Genomic DNA, 23,329 nt, shown 5'->3' with positions numbered 1-23,329 from the left:
TATATATAATATACAAACGTGTCCCATGCAAATGCACATGTTTCCTGGTGTGACAAATGCACTGGTGTGTGTGTGTGTGTGCATGTGTGTGTGTGTATGTAAAACAGGACTAATGTCTACACCTCCCCATACTGACCAGTACGATCACTCAGAACTCCAGGGCTCATTTCACTCTGGCTCCCAGTCTGGCACTGCCTATCTGTATTGTATCTGCCACAGTGAAAACTTTGTGCTTTAGGGTTTTACTGCCCTGAGGGCAGTGGCGAACCCATCCCATGTCCCCCTCACACCCTGGCGGCTACCCCTGGAGCCCAGAAAAAAGAAGACTGTGAGCCTTGTCCCCCAGGACAGTGGTGCAAAGCAGGTAAGATTGTAGGGCAAAGTGACTGTGTTTGTACCTATGGAGGGCCTAGAAGGCCATGCTTGGGCAGAAAGTTGAGTGTAGCCTTCATCCTGCAGAAGCCCAAACCTGGGAACCCTGCCCTGCTGGCCACTACTGCCCTGGAATGAGTGGGTCCCACCCAGGAGTCCCTCAGGCTTGCCCTGAGCATACCTACCTGGCCACAGAAGGAGGTCAGAGGTCAGCTGAGTGCCTCCCCTGCCCTGCTGGGTACCACTGCCCATGGCCAGGTAAGGGCCTCGTTTCAAGTTGACAGGATACCTTGGGAATGAATGGAAACAGGCCTCAGGGAGGCCCCAGGGCCCCCCCCCCCCACTTTTCATGATGGTTTCTCTCCAGGCCTCTCTTCCTTTGAAGACCACCCATGTCCCCCTGGCCATTGGTGTCCAGGTGCACAAGGTGCCTTCCTCTGCCCACCTGGCACCTTTCGTTCAGAGCCAGGGGCATCCTCACCAGAAGAGTGTGAGCTCTGTCCCTCTGGATACTACTGCCCTGACGCACAGGTGACTGGTCGTGCCAATGTGTTTGCCATCCCCTGCCAGCCTGGGTCAGAGTGCCCGGCAGGTGAGCCCGTAGGACCTCCTAGCCATTTTCCTTTGCTGTCGCCTACCCTCATGCTCTCACCTCTAGGCTGAGGTTAAAAGAGCCATTTACTGAGCTCAGGCTGCAGGCGTACATGGCTACCCATTCACTCTAGGACCTTCTCCTAAACCCTCACCCACTCAGACTCTACCAGCATCTCCTCAGGACCAAGATGCCTTAGGGTCCCTGCTTTCAGCTAGATCAGGGAGGATCTAACAGCTTCATAGTCTCCACAAGCCCAGAGCAGGGTATTCTATGCCCCACTCTCAAGAACCCATGAGATCTCTGCTACTTGGGTAGGCAGGAAGAAGTCAATGTGGGTATGGGGCTGGGATACAGGAAAGATGTCCTTCGGTTATGGGAGGGCTCCTGCTGGGAAACTGCAAGGACAGAACTTGGGTGAGCCCCACGCTTTCCCAGCCTCCCAGGTTCCATCCTCAGTGGGTGGGGTGGGGGGGCAATGAGAACAGGGATGTGTTCAGCCTATGGTTTCCCTGTGCTGGGTCGCTGTGTTTTCTCTGTTGATACTCCATCACACCCCACATAAGACACACACCCCAACCAGTCCAAAAGCATTATGGGACTCCCTCGTGCTTTGAACTTTTCTGTTCCTGGGGCTCTGACCTCATGCATCTCCCTAACTGACCACACAGTGAGGATTGCCAGAACCCTCTCCTTGGTCTTCACAGGACCCCAACTCTCTCAATGTCCCACCCTACAACAGACTTCCCACTCAGACCCCTGCCAGGGATCTTGGGGACTTCCTGGCTCTCCTCACATCTTAGGGCCTTCCAAAATTTTCCTGAGCTCCTGACAGAAACTTAGGTCTCTAAACCAGGCCCATCTAGGGTCCTACTTGCCTTCATTCCAGCCTTGTCTCCTTCAGGTGCTGTGGGCATGGTCCCATGCAGGCCTGGTTCTTACTGTGGGCCCCGGACAGGAGTACCCCCTCTCTGCCCTGGGGGCTTTGCCTGCCCGCCTGGCTCCTCTACCTACTCTGGTCCTGGGCAACAGTAAGTTCCTTCACATTCTTATGAGTCTGAGCCCTCTCAGGGGTCCCCACAATCCTGCAAAACTGACTGACCCCCCCCCCCCCCCCCCACAGATGACCTCATTCGTCTTGTGAGTCAGAGCCAATCTTCAATGACAAATCGGTCCTCAGTTTCTTAGTGTTTGGAACAAAATGGCCGAGTCATGGGCAAGTGTTTTGTAACCCTTTGTATTGGGTTGCCAGCTAGAACCCTTCCAGGAAGCTATCAGGGAGCAAGGGATGTTGTTAGGACACTCTTAGCCTCCAGCAACATCCTATGCAGGGCAGCCATGTTGAGCAAATGAGAATATGAAACACACTGTTTCATTTTAATTTTAAATAAATAACTTTTTTTTTCTTTATAAATGAGGCCTGTGAGATATCTGGGATACATTCCCAAAACAAAACAAAACAAAACAAAACAAAACAAAACAAAAATGTTTCTTAGTGTTTGTCAGCCACTCTGAGGGACTAACATTGAAAAATCACAGCTCTCATCACAAGGGGAATAAGAAAGATAGGTTGTTTGGGGGCCCGGAAACATGGATTCATCTTACCCCAGATACCATGTGTCAAGTAAAATGGCTTCATAAAGTGTTTAGAGTCCCAGGAAGAAGGAAGTCATAAGTCAAGGCACGTTGTAAATGTATTGGTGCAAGCATCAGGCTTACAGTGATTCGTCTGATTACAACTGATTCAGATGCCATCTGATGAGATTCTCAGCTTTTGAGTCAGTGGAAGCCAGTGGTCTGTTATGTTAACGTGCACCAAAAGGTTTGGTGTGAGAGTCACGAGTATGTTAGGTGAGACACAGAGGTGGCCATTGAGTGACCGGAGAGCTAAAGATAGCCCCAGATAATTTGCTTCTGGCTCTGCAACATCCCAACTTTCCATGACCCAAGAGTCCCACCCCTCTAGTCTTGAACATAATCAGTTAATCTTTAACATAGGTGTGACCTTTTATTTCTGGGAACCTCGGTTAACATTAGATCACCCCAGGCCCTGTCCAGGAGTGAGAAGTGGAATTCCAGCTAGCAAGTCAGTTCCATGAATCCCTCTACCTAGGTGTAGAAAGATTACCCAGGGTCATCCCACCTTATCAGGCTCAGCCTTCTCCGTAAATGCAGTTCAGCCTGCAGAGACCCAGGGGATACAGACCAACCATCCCACATCCCAGGTCCTGGTCCTGCGTGGGGTGATGCTGGACCTGGGTTGTGGGACTCAGTTGACAAGATGGCCTGAGCCTGGGCCTTTTCTCTATGCAGGTGCCTATTTCCCTATTACTGCCTTCCAGGCAGCACCCATCCTCTTGGGTGCCCTGGGGGCTCTGAGGCTCTGAACAAGAGTGGCCTTAGGGTCTCTGCAGAGACTTCCTGCCGCCTGTGTGTGGCAGGTACCTACCGCAGCCCAGCTCTGGATACCCTGACTTGTCAGCCCTGTCCGCCTGGATTCATCTGCCCCCAAGGTGAGTGTCAGGAGAGACTGGGCAAAGACAGGTGAGGCCTGGGCCCTTAGGTGAGACAAGAAACCGGCCTAGAAGTCACTACCCCACCCTCTACAAGTCATAAAGTACAATATGGTACCCAAGTGGGGCACAGCTGGAAACCTGAACACTGTTAGGGGGAGATAACCACATCCCAGGTGGCTCAATATCCGATTCCCTAAGCCGAGCTGAGAGGGAGATAGAAATGTGTGCTATGTGCTCAGAACACCCATGGGCAGGAGACTAGGGATGGCAGGGCTCAGAGCCCTCTATGCCCCCTTCGATCAGCCATTCCCCATCTGGCTTCAGATCTGTCTCCGCACCCCAACAAGCTCATCATAATCCCTGCATAATCCCCCTGCAGGCTCTGAGAGCTATCACAAGCAGCCTTGCCCAGTGGGCCACTACTGTCCTGCGGGGACATCTAGGCCCAGGCCCTGTCCAGCAGGAACCTTTGGAGGGAAGAGCCAAGCAGCAGCATCTGAAGAATGCCAGCCGTGCCCTGCGGGCACCTTCAGTGCCCTGCCAGGACAGGCAGCGTGCCTTCCCTGCGGGAGTGCCGCCTTCTCTCCCCCAGGTGAGTCCATGCTTGCCTCTGGTGACTGTGTCATCCTCATCTGCTCCTGCAGCCTGCATTTCCACAGGGCGAGGTCTTAGGAAGCATTGTGATGGCAGGTCAGAAGAGCTGCATTGTGGGAGAAAATGTAGGGGTGCAGCTCTGTGTGCATGTGAAAACCTCCACTCATGATGGGCAAGCAGAAGCTGGCTCAGCTCAGAAAGCATGGCTCTGCTCAGAGACTATCCGTAGGGCTCTGATGCTATGTTTACTGTCAGGGGTACTGCTTCTCTTTCTCCTCTTTCTCCTCCTTCTCCTCCTTCTCCTCCTCCTTCTCCTCCTCCTTCTCCTCCTCCTTCTCCTCCTCCTTCTCCTCCTCCTCCTCCTCCTCCTCCTCCTCCTTCTCCTCCTCCTTCTCCTCCGTCTCCTCCTTCTCCTCCTTCTCCTTCTCCTCCTCCTCCTCCTCCTCCTCCTCCTCCTCCTCCTCCTTCTCCTCCGTCTCCTCCTTCTCCTCCTTCTCCTTCTCCTCCTCCTCCTCCTCCTCCTCCTCCTCCTCCTCCTCTTCTTCTTCTCTCTCTCTCTCTCTCTCTCTCTCTCTCTCTCTCTCTCTCTCTCTCTCATGCCCCCGAAGCAGCCAATTGAGCCCATGTTTTAGGACCAGGATCCCATTATGTGCATGGTAATGAACCCTGATCCAGGTATCTAATGCTTACTTCTGCTTAGCAGGGACAGCCCAGGCTGTATGCCCTGGTCTAACCTCAGAGAGCTCTATTTAAGTTAGTGGTTCTCAGTCAATATGACCCCTTGGGTGGCGGATACTGAATGATCTTTTTCATAGGGGTCTAAACCCATCTGAAAACACAGATATTTATATTTGGATTCATAACAGGAGCAAAGTTACAGTTATGAAGTAGCAATGAAAATAATTTCATGGTCGGAGGTCACCACAACATGAGGTACTGTATTTAAGGGCAGCAGCAGGACAGTTGAGAGCCACTGATTTAAGTAGTGCAAAGGCCACCTGCAAAACAGTGTTGTTTGACATGTGTTCAGATACATCAATACAAAGTCAGGGTTGAAAATGATCAACAGCGACTTCACGTGTCTTCTTACATTGCCCTGAGGCCAAGACTGGTCAAGTTGGTGAATGAATTCTATAGCTGGACCTAAGCTCCCAGAGGACTGCATGGGGCAGTCCCCCACTGAGTGTCCGTGAGGTAAGGGAATTCCTCTGCCCTCAGGTGCTCCTACCTGTACCTGCCGAGGTCTGAACAGGGTCTTCCAGAAGTCAGATGGTTCCTGCATCTGCCAGGCTGGACACGTCTCCTATGACCACAGGGGTCTACAAACTGACCAGGAGAGCAACAGCCACAGCGAGGAAGACTGCCAACCTGAGGTAGGCCCAACAGACCAGGGGCAGATTGGCAAGGGAGGGTGTGCACCCCAGAGGCTACCACACAGGGTCACAGGCACAGTGGCTGGTATGTGTCAGAGTCTATGTAGAGGGGTGCTGCCCCCTCACAAGACCTTTCTCAGTGTGTTCTCAGAGAAGTTGGGCCACTGTGCCACCCTTATCTGCAAAGAGCAGGCACCTCCCCAGGTGGCTCTGAGGGCTGTCCATGAGCGGACATCTTGGGAGCGGCAGGCAGCAATGGCCATGGGAGACTGGATCTGCCTTGTGCACATCTGTGTGACATTGTAAACCCGAGGGCTACGGCCAGCAGGAGGGTCATGACTGCCTGGGCTGACTGACAGGCCAACAGAAGACTGTCAGGCTCCCCCTGCCCCCTCAAAAAAATCTGGGCAGCAGCTGGTGACAGCTGTGTCAGGACCCATTCACTCTAAGCTGACTCTTTTGGAAACAGCTGTGTCTCTAGAGAGGCTCCCTCATCCTGACATTTTGTTTTGGAATTTTTGACCCTCCCACCTCCCCCCCCCCCCCGTACTGGAATTGCACACAGGGGTCACCTCCCTTCACTTTCAGTCATTTGGTGCAAAACCCTCTGTGTTACCCCAGGGTTACTGGGTCTCTCCCTATAGAGCACATTCGCCCACCTGAAGCAGACTGTATTCCAGATAGACCCTACCTATGTATAAATTTCAGCTTTGACCCCAGTCTCTAGGTGACAGATAGCCCTGGTGCCAAAGAGAGACTTTTTGGGTCAGGATCCTATGGCCTCCCACACCCATGTCAGACAGACGCTCTGTTCTGTAGTTAAGGAATAAAAAGATTCTCTCCACCCAGCTTCACGGCCTTTCCCTCTTGAGAAAAGCCTGCAAGATGAGTCATGCCATCTTGTATCCATTAGAGGGCAGCACACACCAACCTGGCTATGACCCTGGATTTGCAGGAGCCCTAGCTAGAGTCCAGCACCCTCAGAACCCTGCCTCATCTGAACTTTAGAGCCACCAGTCTCTTCCTGGCTGGGGCCTGACTGTGAACACAGGTGACCCTGTTCCCCTCTTGGTGGATTCCTTGAAACAGCGGAGCCACCACCTGCATTGGAACACTGGTTGGGAATGTATTCTGCATCCTACGCAGGGCATTGAGTTAGCAACCCCAAGGCTGGGATTTGTACACACTTTCACCAGTCCAGGGACATCTAAAACCATGCATCAATCCGAGTTTGTATCCTTCGTGTCATTAACCAGCCCCGCTCCCCTCTGTCCTTACTCAGGTCAAAGCCAGGCCACTCTCCATGCCTCCCACTTTACTGCAGAGTCAAGAATACTAAAACCCTGGAGTCTTCTTCTCTATCATCCCTCCTCTCAGAGAGGAGTGGCCTCCTAGCTGGCTCCACCCACTGCAAAAGCCCTTATACACAGCACCTAGGACAATTGTCCCACAGCTTCTGTTCCCCTCCTTGCCCAGGCAGGAGCACACTTCCCTCCCCCACCCCAGCTTATCCCAGACTGTAGAGTCTTCCTGCCCCTTCACAAGTACACGCAGGGCAGTGCCTTCATGAAGATCACCCAGACTCCTCATCCGCAGGAGGCTGACTTCCTAAGCATCTCTGCTGTCCCTGGCCTTAGATTTAGTGAGGCTGGGGGCCTCCTCACCCATCTCCCAGTGGCTCAGGACCAGCTGTAGATATGATGACTATACGCGCACTAGTTTTTCATGTATACGTCAGTACATATTTTATACACAGTACACATTATAATAACATATTTACAGTGTCAAATTTTTGTTCTGGAAGGGGCATGATCATGTCTGGCTAATACAGGACTTGAAAGCTGGGCCATTCAAATGCGCATGTGTCTTCCAAGGGAAGGGCCACAGCTCCCTAGTGTCCTCCCTCAGATTCATGCCACCAGGAAGCCACACAGGATACCATAACGATGGCCTCATGGAATGTCACTTCCTCCAGCAAATGACCTTCTATGTCAGTCCAGCCACTGGGACCCTAGTCTAACCCTTCCCTCTGTTGTGTTCCGTTCAATATCTTACCACATCTAGAAGGCATCTGATAACTAGTGCCAGTCACCTCCAAGGCATCTACCCTACCCATGTCCCTGGAATGTTCTTCAAAGCTGAGAATACCTCTGCTAGACCTGTAGAGGCACCAAGGCCAAGATAGTTTTTTTTTTTTTTTCTTTTCTTTCTTTATGCCCACTCCTGCAGGTTGCTCAGCACTGCCCACCTGGTGATGTCCGCCTAGCCGCCACCCGTGAGTGTGTGTCTCCGGAACAGTATGACTGTGCCTCCTTCTGTGGCCCAGGGGGTGGAAAACTCAGCACTGCTTTGGGAATGTGAGTGAACACAGCTCCCAGAACCTCTCCACACTTGTTCTTGCAAACCAAGAGGGCCTGTTCTGACAGGTGGAGTGGAGCCCAGACTCAATGGGACACCAACCCAATGAAAGCTCCTTCCAGAGACTTCCCCAGGTCCATACTTTCCAAGGGGGCCCTGTCCATCACTAGCTAGGGTCTGCAGAACAGATCTGGGAAGAGGTGACCCCATTGGGTCCCACCCCATATCCTGGTCCAGATGCTTGTTCTGACCACAGACTATGCTGAAATTTGCACAGAAATCTGATCTCTGATCAATGTCCTGTCCTGTGGGTTAGGTGGGGAGAGGTTATTTTCTGTTCCAATAGGAGTGTTTCAGACTCTATGGGACTCTTCCCATGTTTGCCTCAGCAAGATACCCGAGGCAATGATTCTGATACATTGGCCTGTTCCTTGCCTTCTGCATGGCCTTCTGCATTGCCTCCATTGTGGGACAATGCAAACACATTCAATATATGACAGGCTAACAGTGTTTGCTGTTTGAAAGTACTCCAGCCAAACAGAAAATATCCGAACTGTTTCTTTATAGGTAGCAAATATTAGCACCTAACTTCTTTTACTGTATGTTCCATCATCTATGCTATACAGCAGGAAAAGTTATTTTAGTCACTCTATTGGACTTACTGAGTTCTAGTCCTCTAGGTGTGGACCCTGTAGGACCACCACCCCCATCTTTAAACTGTATTTTCAGAGAGCTCTAAGCCTATAATAAAAAGAGACCTTGAATCTATAACCTATTCTCCTGGCCAGTCAGAGTTTGTTAACTGTCTCTATTTGCCCTGCACTAATTATACTGTTTGAGTTTGCTCAGGGGCGGATATGCCAAGATGATTCCCGGAGTAATGGCCTCATCGAGTCATGTACTCGTCTGAGCATAATGATCTCCAGGGCATAAGGAAGGCTTCCAAACAGAGCCAGATAAAGTTAATCTTAGGATTCTCCTAAAAAGACTCAGATGTAATTCTCTCGGGAAAACACATAAAATGAATCACAGTACAGGAAGTCCCCAAGAATGCAACACCAGTGACCAAACCCCAAAAGTCAGAGATAGAAGGACAGTGATTGTAGCAATCTGCTCAGGTTTGCTGGGAACTGTGTCACACAGCAGTGCTGGCTTCATAACTCTCGCTGTTTCCAGTGGATGTGGCTGTGCTACCCAGGACCATCAACCCAAGCATGAAACCAGCCACGATGAGCAGGGCCTTCCCACACCAATCACTAATTAAGAAAATGCCAGCTGGTGAGATGGCTCAATGGGTAAGAGCACTAACTGCTCTTCCGAAGGTCCTGAGTTCAAATCCCAGCAACCACATGGTGGCTCACAACCACCCGTAATGAGATCTGACGCCCTCTTCTGGTGCATCCGAAGACAGCTACAGAGTACTTAAATATAATAATAAATAAATCTAAAAAAAAAAAAAAAAAAAAAAAAAAGAAAATGCCTCACAACCAGATTTATAGAATGATTTTCTCAATTGAGCTTCCCTCATTTCCAGTTTTTGTATCAATTTGACACAAGACTAGCCTGCACAGAGGCCTAACAGAACAAAACAGGGTCTGGACCCTGCACCATAAGGCATTACTATCACTGACATCCGTTCCTGGTGCAGTGGCCTCCGAGGAAGGAGACAGCTCACTTTTCTTGGAGAGGGGCTAAGGATTCGCCTCAGGTCTCAGAGAGCCTACACCCCTGGGACTGCCTCTCACATTCTCCTCTCCTACAGCTGCCAGTGCTCGGGATATGTCTCTGCAGAAGAACTCTGTGACATGCGATGTCTGGCCAACGCTCCTCTGCTCTCCTTGTCCTGGGATGCTGGCCAGAAGCTGATCCTTAGTGTAAAGGGTGAGGATGGAGACAGCATCCAAAAGGTGATCCTAACTCAGGGGAGGATCGCTTGGGAGGGCAGCCTTCTGCCCAGTGGGGATGGAAAGATGAGGTCACACAGCACCTGTGGCTACAGAGAATCCAAGCATCAATTGAAAAGGAACTCTTCAGTGGAGAGGAAAGCCTATTTGATCACTGTCATCCCTACCTGGTTTACTGTCAGTGGGGCTTTCAATTCTATGGGTTAAGGGAAGGCAGGGAGGAGGGAGGCATGATATTCCTATGTCAGTGTCCACTGTGTAGTCTGAATGTCAGAAGGGACATTGGAAGGTATCGGCATCATGTGAAGATATTAGAGCATGTGAGGTGATGTCTAGGACTGGAAGCCACTTACAGTCTCGAAAGTGGTGTCAGGTCTTCCAGTACCAAGCATCTGAGCCCAGGGCAGGGGTAGGCTATAGCCACTGTGGTGTTGCCATATCTGCCTTTAAGCCTTGATGTTACTTCTCGTGTGGAAGGAGTGGGAGCCAAGGCTTAGTCCTGGCAGGTTTGGCTACCAGACAGCTCTGTCTGCCTTTCATGGGTCACAGTGGTCTCCTGGCTTGGTGCTAGGCAGCAGATCTGTGGTGAGAGGTTTCCTCTTGACATCCAAGCAGGATGCTTACAGAGAGGAGGGGAGGAAGGACCAGGTGGACTTTTGAGTGATTCAAACAGAGGGGCCAACTGGAATCCCCGTGCTCAGAAAGAGAACGAGGGACCAGGATGTAGAAAGCTCCCTGGACGGCTGTGGGTGAGGAAGGAGACTTGAGAGAAACAGAGCTCACGTCATCAAGCTCTGAGCATCCACAGAACTTGACGTGAGCTCTCCTTGTCCTTCTCGGCTGCCCTGCCCTGCTCCGGCATCTGATGCTGCATGTCTGCAGGAGATCTTAGAAACTCTGGGTCCGGACCTGCAATTCCCAGGGAGTGCCAGGGTCCACCTGGTCCAGTTTGGCCCCCGGGGGACCTTTGGTTTCGTCATCTCCAGAGTGGACATGCTTATCTCCTTGCTCCAAGGTGAGCTGAGGGAAAAGGTACGGCTTTTACTCCCCAAAGAGAGATCAGGCAGGATTTACAGCACCCTCATAAACCCCTCACCTGTGTCTAGAGTTTGGGGGATGAGAGTGTGACAGACACCCCCTCAAGGCCCATGCATTCATAAAATAAAAGGTTCTCAGGGCTGCACCTGCTCTTCAAGGACAGGACGGATGGGCAAGCATGTGCCTCCAAGTCAAGCCCAGGTCTCTACTGTGCCTGTCCCAATTATTCCAGGAACGACTGAATCCAGTCCCCCGCAGCAAAGGCATCATAGGACAACAGGCCCAGAGCACCCCAACATTTATCACCAGATTCCGAATCCAGTGGTCTGCCTAGCAGTGGGAGAGCTGATCCTCTTTCAGCTCCATCTTCTTCCCCACAGTAAGTGTCACCCGGAGAGCTGGGACCTGCTCTCCCTCCACGTCCCGACTCTCAACTCACTCTGTCCGCACAGGGGATCTCACATAGAGACTACATCTTGGCAATGAGAAGCCACCACCACCCAGTGTATACCGCTCTCAACCCACTGGCTCACTGCACCCCTGAGCCTCAGTTTCCTCCTTCTTAGTAAAATGGAGCATATAGCCCAGTTCCAACATTCCGTGAGTCTCCCTGAAGCCTAGTAGCCTGCAGGATTTTTATGCCTGAAGGACAGAGGGCAGTCACTGAGGGAGGCTGTACCACGCCTTGCCTTAAAGCCCCGGCTCATTGATCATTTCCAAAGCTGTGACATTGTCACCCTGCCGTGTCTGAGGTTCTGCAGAGCTGCTCCAAAGAGCTATGCAGCCTCTCCTACCAGGGCATATTAGTCAATGACAGATGCCTTCCTCAAAATGGTGAAAGCTTGCCTTTTAGAAAGCCCTACTTCTGGGTGCCCCCCAGAGCAGGCTTGATCCCCTCTGCACAAGCAGCTATCTGCCGATGGAGGAGGAAGCCTGGGTCCTTCCTGGTCCTGAGCTCATCCTCTTCCCCCATCTGCATTCGAGTCATGGAATTAGTCCACTTCCCTCAGGGTACCTCAGCTAAGCTGGTCCTTCCCAAGGAGTCTGTGGTGGAGTGGGCTGGTGTGCCTGGCTCCATGTGCCTCTGTTCACACAGGGTGATGTAGTGTATTGCCCCACCTGTAGCATCAGGGCTGTCTGAAACAGTGACAGGCACACTGGGACTGTGGTAGGCATGGAGAACCAGGTGAAGAGGCAAAAGCCCCAGAGATACAAGGTGTTAAGGGTCAGAGAGGAGCCTAAGCCTGAGAAAATCAGCTCTATGTTTGTTCATGTACACTGGTTTCCCAGAATCCACTGGGACCTGGGAAACCCCACCCTCTCCATCATACTGGAAAGGCTCCTCTCAACTAGAGCCACCTGCTGCCTCTGTCAAGGTCCTAGTTTTCCCTGAAGTTGCCTTGTTACCCTACTATCAACAGCACCCAATGAGCACCTGCTGCATAGAGATTGCTGTGCGTGAGCATCCTACATCTCATGTGTTAGAGAATCGGCTGGGCTCATTACAAAGGGCCTGGTTGCCATGCCTAGCCCATTTGACTCTGGAAGACATCTGTGGGCGGAGGAATAAAAGGGCTCGCTTAATACCAAGATTAAGAGATGATTTCCTTAAACACACACCTCAGTTCTACCCACTCACCTTAGGCCTGAATGACAAGCTCTGCACTGGTGCTGTCCAGGGCCAGGCTTGGGGTTGTACCTGGACCTCAGCCCCGACCCACTTGCATCCCTTAGACAGGTCAGCCAGTCACTACCCTACGTACCAGAGGCAGCACCTGCTTAACAGCAACTCCCACTGGGACTTCGGCGCCTTCAGGAGACTAGGCCATTTAGTCCAAGAGACGAACCTCAGCCTCTCACGGTAACACAGTTGATCTGCCTGGAAACTGGGGATGGGGGACATATTGCTGACCTTCCTGATGGGAAACCAGGACGGAAAGAGCCTAGACTAGGGGTAGAGGGGTCTATCTGGAGTAGAGTTGGGCAGGATTAGGTGGTACCCAGGTAGGCCAAGCATCTTGGCAGAGTGGAGTTTGAATGTACTGAGACTCCCGGCCATAACCAATGATACCACACTCATCCTGCTCATCCTGGCTTGAGTGGCCTATCAAGGCCAGTTCCCACATTCTGTCTCTTTACTCCCCAGGTTTGCCCATCAGTTCCTAGATCCAGGCACCTATGTGTTTCAGGACAACGGACAGCATGAGAATATCGCAGTGGTGCTGGTGAAGGAGGAGGGGGCAGCTTGTGGTGCTGGCCTGTCCCCTGTGCAGCCCTCTTCTCCGTATCAGCTTGGCAGGCTCGGGGTCCTCAGGCACAGGATGTTGATCCTAGGCCCAGACTGGGCAGTGATCACAGGTAACAATTCAGACATAGTACCTGGGACCTTTCAGCGGGGTCCAGTCTTGGGACAATGTGAGCCAGTCCTGTGACTCTGGTTACAGCCCCACAGGTGATAAGTAATGCTTGGCCTTGAGTGAAGGTGTCCGTTGTACACAACAACATTCTAATTCCCTCCATATGGAGTGGCCTTTCTCATCCTCTCTTCCTGCACCACTGAACCCATTGATCCTGAGAGTGGCACTTGAGAACAGGGCCACGATAGGAGTCAGGTTAGAAGAGGCTTTCTCACCATCTTTCCTGCCTGTCCTCATTTGGTTACAATCTCAGTTATCTAGGTTGCATCCTGAGACCAGGAGAAACCTAGTCCAGCCCATTTCTAGAAGATACTGCCCAGTCCCTGCTGAGACTGGTTAGGGAATGACGTCTGAGGACCCAACAGAAATCCCTTCCCTTTCCAACTCTCAGGGGTGCTACTGGCCACTGGCTTGACAACAGCTCTGCTCACTGGTCTTGGCCTCCTTCTGAAACCTGTCATGCCTCAGACGTGGCCCACAGAGGCTTGGGAATCTCCGTGGAGAAGTGTGGGGTGGCCTCATACTCGTGCTGCGTCTGCATCCCTCAGGGACAAGTAAGTCATTTCTCTATGCACCTTTGCTAGACCGACCCCAAGTAGGGGCTGCTGTAAGTACCTCCCTCCCGAGAGCCAAGCACTGCTGAACTGTGCCCTGGTCATGTAGACCCTGGACAGAGTGACCCAGTGACCTATGAGGAGCTTCCCAGGGGGGCTTCCAGCAACTGTGTGTCTATGCTGAGGCCAGATCTTTCTTCCAGCCTCCTGTCCTATGAAGACCTTGGTCCTCGGGGCTCAGGGAAAGAAGCTGACTTTAGGGAGAAGGATATGACTCGGGGTGCAGGTACCTACAAGTTTGCATTAAGCTCTCTTCTCTCTGCCTCATCCCCACACCTTTACCAGGCACACCCTCAGGTACAGTGACCTATGTGTCTGTGGTACAAGGGGCCATAAGAGACTTCATTCATCCAGCTGAGACTCCCATTGATATGAACAAACGAGTGCTTCCAGGTGTTTTCTCCATTTTACAGATAGAAAGCCTGAGGCCAAGAAATATGAGTCTTCAGAGGTCCCCTGCAAGTGTGGTATGCAGAAAGGGTGGCCCTGGTTTGAGGCAAGACTCTCCGATTGTTAGTTACTGTGCTAGTCAGTTGTCTATAGCCAAGGACAACTCGTTAACTGCCCTGGCTCAGCTCAGGGGTGAGAAGGAGACTGTGACTGTCAGACTTCCCCTGCTGGACCATTTTCATCCTTCACAGCACTTACACCCACTGTGAGCAGGGATGTTGAGCAGAAGGGCATGGGAGAGACTTCTGGGAGGAGACCTTCCCTCTGCTTTGAGTTCCAGCTCCCTCACATCTTTGGCAGAGCACTCTCCTGGGTGGATGCCAGCCTCAAGGGCTTGTGGTGCTTTCTTGTGGCTTCCATTTGCTTTTGCCCTGATGACTGAAGACAGCTAGCATTTCTCCACACACTTCTTGGCTATTTGCATGATCTTGAATGAAAGTCTAGGTGAGTCCTTTGCTCATTTTGAATCGGGGCATTCATCATCTAGGCTTAGGACTTCTTTGTATATTCTGGATATTAAATCCACCATCATGTGAGTAATTTGAAAACATTTTCTGTAATTCTCTAGGTTGCCTTGGTAATGTTTATAGTGTCTTTCTTTTCCCACTTAAGAAGTATTGTCAAGGACTAGGAGACACGGAGATAGTTGAGAAATAGACATCACACCCAGGAACTCCCAGACTATCTGGGAAAACAGAATGCACACACAAGACATTGTGTTGGGTAGTACTATATGTGTTTCTTTTAGGTGCTGGGCATTAAACACAGTGCTTTTTGCCTACTGAATTTGTGCTCTGTCACTAACCTGAGCTCCAGACATCAGCATCTTTGAGATATAATTATTTTAGGTTAATTCAAGTCTGTACTGCAGTTTTCCTTATTATTTCCTATATTTTTGATATTTAATCAAGAACAAATCTAATATTACAAAGGATTTGCACTGTTCCCCATCCCCTAAGGAATTTATTGTTTCAGATTCTATATTTAGGTTTTTAGTCCACTTTGCTTTACTTCTGGAAGTGGAATTAGGTAAGAACACAGATCTGTCCCTTGACATGTGAACATCCAGTTTTTCCAGAATCATTTACTAAAAAGACTGCACGTGGTCTTGGAAACTTTGCTGAAATTGTTTGACCAAAGATGTAAAGATTTTTTTTTCTGGAATCTTGCTCTCCTTACTGGTTATGTATCTTCTGTATTTTCTATTTCTTCATGAGTCAGTTTTGGTAGGTTTTCTGGTTCTAACAGTTCATCCATTGCACCTTAGTTATGTGATTTCTTGGCTTGGGATTGTCATGGTACTAATACATTCTTCTTGTTTTGTGAAGAATTTAGTGATTATGCCCCTATTTTCATTTCTGCTTTTAGGAATCTGAGTTTTCACACATTCTTTATAAATATATATACATGTCATTGCTCTTTTCAGTGATGAACTTTTTATTTACGTTATTGCTTTTCTTGTCTTCATTTCAGAGATATCTGCTCTACACACGTGAGCCAAGCATTCTGCTGTCTTGAGTTTTGGCTTGTCACCTCAGTCTTCTTCCACCACTGCCTTCCCTGAATGTCTGTCCCCTTAAGCTATGGCAGGCTGGCCTTAGACTCTCTGATTTGTGGGATCAATTTTCCTTCTTTCTCTGTTTCCTCCACCTATACCCCTGAAAGTGGGCAACAGAAGTCCCCTTGGAAAAGTGTTTTGTTGAACCTGATGCTATGACACAGAAGGAGACAGCCTAGACATGTGTCTCCCTATTGACTCCCCAGTCTTAAACATTAGGTTCTGTCTCAAGATGGTTCCGAGCCATAGCCCTGTGATGCATGGAGAATGGCAAAGCCTATGGAATTCCTCTCTGCTCATGACTCGCTACAATGTAGGCATCATTGTCTCACTAAGACCCCCACTGGATTCAAGGCTTACAGGGAACTGTGGGTTTGCCCCATATGGGTGGGAATATTTCTCTCTTTTTCACTTGAGCCACCAGGACCACGTTTTGGAGGAGGTATCTGTTTCCCCTCCTCTACCTATAAGCACGAAGATGGAGCCAGGTGCAGTTTGTGCCTTTTCTCTGTATTGTTCTTGGGTTCCCTGAATTCTGCAGCTGTCCTGTCACTCTGTGTGGTTTCCAAAGCTCTTCCCGGCATTTCTCTCTTTGGAATAGACACCATTTCTTGTTATTCTGACTCTTTTCATTCACCATGTCATGGGAAGGCAGTCTCTAATCTTCTATCTACCTCTTAAAGTGTGTAGAAAAAAACAAAGAATAAAATGCCAATCAAAGTTACAATAACATATGCTTTTAGCTCAATAATTTTTAATGTATTAGTCTCTCAAATGAGACCCACAGTTAACTGGAGAGATTTCCCTATTATCTGAAGATTCTCCAGTTCACACAGTCTGGGATTTTATGTGTAACGTCATAAACAGTTGTCACAGTAAATATCAGCGTCTACAACTTGTTAACCATTATTAAGGTCTTTATTTCCATAGCTTTAAGTGACTCTCTAGCTTCAAGCTGCTGTTCAGCATCCTTTTGTGTCACCCTGCAGGGCTCCTATGAGCATTTCTACATGGCAGGTGACATGGTAGCAGACTCCTTCTGCTTCTCATTCTCTGGGAATTTCATCACTTCTCCCTCACTTTTGAAGACCTGTGCTTCTGGATACAGGGTCCTGGTGTACTGAGGTTTTCTTCAGTACTTTACATATTGCAGCTGGAAAAGGACCTTTGTCATCCTGTTTTCCGTCTTGTAGAGCTGAATAGGTGGACGAAAACTGGGTCAGGGGCAATTAAAAGCCATGACGGGACTTACTTGAGTCCAGTGGAGACCGAGGCTGGATAGACAGCGACATTGATGGAGTCACCCTAATTCTTCCCTTTCTGAAGTTGGCTGGGGTCACATTCCTTGACAAATAAGCACCCATTGAACTCAGTGCTTGGCACTATGGGGGGCACTCATGGGGAGGGTGCTGGAGAAGTCCAGCTAGACACGAGTCCAAAGAACATTGGCATCAAAGGGGTGAGTGCAAAACACTACAGCTGTGGGCACACGGACAGTGGTGTGGGTGCAAGTGGAGTGAAGGGCTGGGCATAAAGGTTTGAGAGGAAAGCAGGTGGCTCCCTCAGGAAGACTGAGCCAGCTGTGTGACAATCAAGGCCCTTTTAGGTCACAGCCACACAGAGGTTCTCACCTGCCACTTACTGCCCATAGAGCTCTCAATGCCTTCCCCATAAAGCCTCCCCCTTCTTCTTCTCCAGTGTTGCCTGGATTAGAAAGCAGCTGGCTTTCTTCTGCAGCTGGGCCTCCTTTTCTTCTGCCTACAAAGTCCCTAGGGAGGGAATAGCTAAACCTCCCCAGCCAGGCCTTTACCGCTCCCTGCTCACTCTAAGTCTCACTCTATGATCTCCCCCTACAGGGAAGCCACCCCAAGTCCTGACACTGGAGGACTTCAGTGTGCACACGCTCTATGACAAGCTAGAGGACCAGAGTCTTCACATAGCAGCTCAGCTAAGCAGGCACAGGAAGGATGCAATGGCCTTCTATGAGGCTGCAAGCCAGCAGCTGCAGGGACTCCAGGTTAGCCCCTCTCCTGGGTAACCACTCAGAAGGCAACCACTACTCTGTTGAAAGCCTGAGCCCATGGGGACCTTACTACTAAGAGGTGACACAGCTCTGATTCTTCCAGGACTTTCTGCAGGGCCTCAGCCAGCCAGAACCTCAATCTTTGGTCATGGACAAAGAGCCTGAGCCCTCAGGGCTCAAAACCCAGGTGGAATCAGTTACTGGGGAGAAAGATGAACCACAGGAAGCAAGAGCCAGTCACACTGCATCATCTCAGACAGAATCCTGGCAGCTTGCTCCAGGTGAGAGGCAGGTGTGGTTGGGAAGGGTCAGCAGTAGAGGCTGCCTATGCAACTCCACTTAGTCATCTCATGTGGTACTCAGTACTCAATCACAGCAGTCAATATCCAGCCCATCAAAGTCTAAGGGTATGACTTACAGAGGGATCTAGATAGTGGGGACACTGCTATGTAGTACAAGCATCATGAGGGCTCCAGGCTCTGATGTTGGGTGACTGGCCTTGGGAAGGGATTTATAAATTTGGTTAAACATCCATCAGAAACTCTTCTCAGTCCCGTCTAACACCCACACAGGGATTTGAGGCTTCTATGACCTTCCTTCCATACCAATTCTTTTCCTTGGACTTCTGGTCAGTCTTCTCTTGTCTTATCATCTCTGGCCAATGATTGTGAGGAGGACCAAGAAAGCCCATTTTCTCTGAAGCTGTAAAGCTATGTCCAGATGTTTCCCTCTCCTACCTCCTAACCCAGGGTGCTTACTGACAGGATGCATTTGGAAGCTAGATGAAGCCTATTTCCATCCTGGACCATCATGTATTATAAGGCAGAGGGCTGAGGATTTTCCTTGGTAAAAGACTGTGCCCCTCCTCCAATCAACAGGATATGAAATTCTATCAAACAGGAAAAAAATTAATCTATGCTCAGGCAACATTTGCTCTATAGCCCAGGAAAAGTGCTCAGGATGTCAAGCTCCCCCTGTCAAGCCCTGGGACAGGATATAGTGCCATCAAGTGTGAAGGACAGAGGGAGATGTGTCTGTAGGATTGTATGGTGAGCATGGCTAGAGAAAGGCACAGAAAACTATAGAGAGACAGATAAAGAGATCAGCAGATCTGTGAATATTGTATTCATAAACATAACCAAGAAATAATTTGACACACAGAGGGAAGAGATCATTTGTACATTTATGCACAGGGTACCTCCATAGGTGATCAAAGCTCTACCCAAAGCATCTCGCATTGTAAAGTGTCCATCTCATCAAGAGAGGGAGGAGTCAGTTGTGGCACAAGAGGAAAAGACATTGAGAAGGGGAGAGGCATGTGCTTAGCCCCACACAAGGCTAGGAAGCCAGGGGCAGGGAAACTGGGTATCATGTGGTGTACCTGTGCTGGACTGAGGTCTCTATGTTGAGGCTCCTCTGTTTGGTCTTCTTCCCCAGGCTACACCCCAAGCATCTCTCCCTTGAGCTTCCAGCCAGAGCTTAACAGAACCATCACTGCCCTGGCGTCTGCACTTTCTCAGACACGTGAGCCACCAGTTGGGGCCAGTAGAAAGGTGAGAGGCTACCAGAGGCAATGGAATACACATGTATGACCAGGATAGCCTGTCTGTCACCCTTGTTGTCATCCTCTGGAGCTAAATGAGACCCATGGGCCTATGGTGCATGCATGTACCTGTGTGTGAGCAAAACAGATTGCTGTGGAGATAAGTGAAACCCACTGAACCATCATGCATGCAAATGCCCATAAACAATATACACAAACAACCACAACTTAACACACTCCCTGGGACCTTGCTTTCCTACGTCGTGGCCATGAACTCTGGTTTGAAACCCTAGACTCTGGTTTTTCTTGTAGACTATAACACTGTCTGTTCTTTCTAGACCTCTAGTCACCATGATGAGCAGCCTCACTCCACCAATCAAAAGGACTCACCCATGATGGGACACTCTCCAGTCCATCCCGAGGAACCCCAGAACATAAGGTGGGGCAGGACTGGTATGCTGGTCCATGAGAGGTGCTTCTAAGGACAACATTTATATCCCTGACTGTGGCCATCTCATTTTTCATAACACAACTTGATTTGAAGCCTTAAGACATTCAAATCCAACTACAACATTTGGAGGGTCTTTATGCCCACCTAGGCAATCCATGTTTGTTATGAAAGTTTACTGACAGTGTTTAGTAAAGTGTTCCCACCTTTGAGACTGAGTCCACTTGACTCTGGCAGACGTCAAATTTCATGTTTCAACCTACCTAATTCTTCTTCTCACTACCATGTACTGAATTCTTCCATGGGGTAGCACTTACTATCCTTTCCCAAGTCACACCCATGGGCTATGATGAGCTCATTTGCTTATGTAGACTACTTATGTTTATTATATTGGGGAAGATGTGGCACATGCATAGAGGTCAGAGATCAACTTGTAGGGAACAGTTCTCTCCTTCTACCATGTCAATTCCAGGGACTGAAGTCAAATTGTTGGACTTGGTAGCAAGTATCCTTCACGTTGAACCATCTGACTGACTCAATTTATCTCTGTGTAGTCTATTTCCTTTTATATGCTTTTAATGATGGTAAGTGGTAATGGCTGTTGACTGTTTTACATTTCATGGTGATAAATGCTATCTAGTTTGATCCTCACAACAGCCATAGGGAGTAGATACTGCCAGTTGCTTAATTGTTAAGGTGAGGACACTGAGTCTCATAGAGGTTAAGTAACATGGAGTATGAATATATGAGTCTCACACCCTGAGCATACTGATGGTTGGTCGACTATTCCCTCTAGCCTTCCATGGAAGCCATAATCAGCCTCCTTTTCAGAAGCACCCACTATGGGGGTTCCTCAGTGAAGTGGCCTAGAGAGTGAACAAATAACTGATTTCTTCTGCAGGCAGGGGGAGAGTCTAGATTCTCCTTCTAATATGAGTTCTTAAATGACTCTTTGACAGGGGCCCTCTAAGACCATCAGAAAACAGATACTTATATATCATAACAATAGCAAAATAACAACGATGAAATAGCAGCAAAAATAATTTTATGGTTGGGTATCACCACAGTATTTGGAACTGTGTTAAAGGGCCATAGCATAAGGAATGTTTAGAGCCATTGCTCTAATATCATGGAACCTAGTCCTTGAGGACCTAGAACTCTAGCAATAAGGGGTGCTTAGTGATAAATGGAAGACAGGTTAAGAGTCTGTAGATCTAGATTCGAGGATGGGCTCTGCTCCAACTGTTATACATACTGAACAAAAGCTTTCTCCAGCCAGTTAGTTGTCTTAGAGACAAATAGGATAATCTCATGCAATAAGTCCTTGCCCTTATCCTTAATGAAGGATGCCACGAGGTGTGGTGACACATGCCTGTAATACTAGCATATTGGAAGCCCATAAAGGAGGATCATTGTGAATGTGGGTCCGGCCTGAGGTAGATAGGAAGATCATATCTCAAAATAAGAAAAAAAAGAAATCCTAAAGATGAAAAGGTCAGAAAGAATAGGTCTGACAGCACAAAAATGATAAGACAATAGATATACAAAAGAGAGAGAGTTCTAGTTTAGAGATGTGTGCAAAGTTCAGCAAAAGGTGAAGGCCAATGGGGTCATCTGAGATGGGCATTTAAAGGAAGTGATGTCTTGAATGGGCAGGAAGGTGTTCCTTGACAAAGACATAAAATGAGAAAGCTGAGATGTGACTCATGGCTGTCCTTCCAAAAGGACCGAGATTTTGTACCTAGTTCCGACTTTCTCTGATTTCAATGCCCAGAGGCAGATCTAGAATCTATGGGAAGTGTAACACTGCTAAAAGCTGGTTTCCAGTAGGGATCAACTGGTTTCCCATAGGGATCAACTGGCATGTTCTACATGGAAGCTTGAGGCAGTATAGGAAGATGGAGGACACATTAGGAGAGAGTAGGATGTGTGACCATGTGACCACAGGGCCATTGTTCCTCTCCAAAGCCTGAAAGGGTTCATCGAGCCTGCCTGGCTCAGCCAGCCACTGGACAGTAGTAAATAGCAGCTCTTGTTTCATCCAGTTCATTCCTAGATAGGTGGTCCTACTACATATGAAGCCTAAATGGGACCTTTCTTTCCCTCATCCACAGGCCACAGCAGGCCCCAGAACCTTTCCAGCTCCCCCAGGAAGACACTAAAGGAAGGGAGGTTCAGACCCCAACTCCTGAGAAGTGGATCCTTGGGGCCAGACCCAGACACAGGCCTGATGTTGACTTGCAGGTAGGGACAACCTAGAACTTGGGGCAATTTCTCCACTCACATTGCTTCACCCAGGGTTCTGAGTGTCTCTCTGTCCTCCCTGTCAGTCCTGTTCATTTTCTAGTCACTTTGTAAGTCTAGAAGACAGAAATCAATCACAACTTTGGAAAAAAAATAGGTATTTTATGACTAGTGAATATTGGCCAGGGGAATCAGCATGTATTTAGTAACTGGTGACAATATTCTCAAGGACGGGGAATGGAAGCCTATGAGGCTTAAAGGAATCAGCATGCAAGGAGATAGACATTTCAGCTTCCACACACAAGCCAGGTCACTTGCCCATTTGTGTCTGATGTATTGTACCTTATATAACATCCTTCAATTCCAGCCATATGATGAAAACATCTTGTGGCTAGTAATATTTATCTATTGATCTATTAATGGACACCTAGGATGACACCATTATCTTGGCTACCATGAATAATATTTAACAAACACAGGAATATGGATATATTTTCCACAGACTGGTTTTAGTACTTTAGGATATATGCCCAGAAATTGGATTTCTGGATCATATGGTGGATCCATTCTGGAGAGGAGTGCTTTGTTTTCTTTTTGAGTAGCCTCCAGCTTATTTTCCACAATAGAGTAATCAATTCACATTTCCACCACCTATATATAAGACTTCTCTGTGTCCTTGCTGGCGATGTGATTTTTGTCACTTGATGACAGCCGTTCTTCCTGGGGTGAGCCATCTTCTTGTATTTCCCTGACAATTTGTGACACTGCCTATTACTTTCACTTCCCTGTTTGAAGGAATTACTGAGTTTGGGCTGTGTTTGTGTTATTTATTTGTTGCTGTATTGGGTTCCTCATATACCTGAGATACTACGTTTTGGTCAGATGAATAATTCTCAGTTACCTCCTCCTGTGCTGCAGATCCAGCCCCACTCTGTGAATCAGCTTCCGTGATATAAAGAAGCATGCCTGCTGCTTTGCTGAGTTGTTCTGGTTGCCAGTGCTTTGGGACACATATCCAAAAGCCACAGCCCATTCTCAGCCCTAAAGCATCCCCCTCCTCCCCTGTCTCCTTTACTGCATTCATTGCTTCCGATCTTATATTTAGGTTTTTGGTTTACTTTGAATTTCCTTTTTTCACGATAAGGACAAGGAACTCAGTTTATTTCTTCTGTGGTGGATATACCCTTTTCCTTTCACTGATACTTATTCTTTTTGCCTTTGTCAAAACCAGGGTTCCATGTAATCTAGGCTGCTAACTTCCAAGTAGCCTGTGGTGCCCATGAAC

General features: G+C 48.9%; 1 protein-coding gene across 1 annotated transcript in view; it reads left to right on the top strand.

Annotated features, from left to right (window-relative positions):
• Gm9195 (predicted gene 9195) overlaps positions 1–22,059 on the top strand; it is a 29,995-nt gene extending 7,936 nt beyond the window's left edge. Inside the window, exons 10-29 of the mRNA XM_017316340.1 lie at positions 239–364; positions 460–630; positions 740–964; positions 1,869–1,995; positions 3,278–3,477; positions 3,860–4,072; positions 5,293–5,447; positions 7,677–7,804; positions 9,568–9,712; positions 10,592–10,724; positions 10,980–11,126; positions 12,482–12,608; positions 12,894–13,105; positions 13,556–13,718; positions 13,922–14,004; positions 17,643–17,803; positions 17,913–18,090; positions 19,247–19,362; positions 19,691–19,791; positions 21,915–22,059. Coding sequence (XP_017171829.1) covers positions 239–364; positions 460–630; positions 740–964; positions 1,869–1,995; positions 3,278–3,477; positions 3,860–4,072; positions 5,293–5,447; positions 7,677–7,804; positions 9,568–9,712; positions 10,592–10,724; positions 10,980–11,126; positions 12,482–12,608; positions 12,894–13,105; positions 13,556–13,718; positions 13,922–14,004; positions 17,643–17,803; positions 17,913–18,090; positions 19,247–19,362; positions 19,691–19,791; positions 21,915–22,059 — 3,056 coding nt within the window. The remainder of the gene's footprint in view (positions 1–238; positions 365–459; positions 631–739; positions 965–1,868; positions 1,996–3,277; positions 3,478–3,859; positions 4,073–5,292; positions 5,448–7,676; positions 7,805–9,567; positions 9,713–10,591; positions 10,725–10,979; positions 11,127–12,481; positions 12,609–12,893; positions 13,106–13,555; positions 13,719–13,921; positions 14,005–17,642; positions 17,804–17,912; positions 18,091–19,246; positions 19,363–19,690; positions 19,792–21,914) is intronic.
• Positions 22,060–23,329: the final 1,270 nt, after the last annotated feature.

This window comes from Mus musculus, chromosome 14 (genome assembly GCF_000001635.26).
Source record: "Mus musculus strain C57BL/6J chromosome 14, GRCm38.p6 C57BL/6J".
Lineage (NCBI taxonomy): Eukaryota > Metazoa > Chordata > Mammalia > Rodentia > Muridae > Mus > Mus musculus.
Note: the sequence above shows the minus strand (reverse complement) of the source record. Positions and strands in the feature narration are given on the sequence as shown.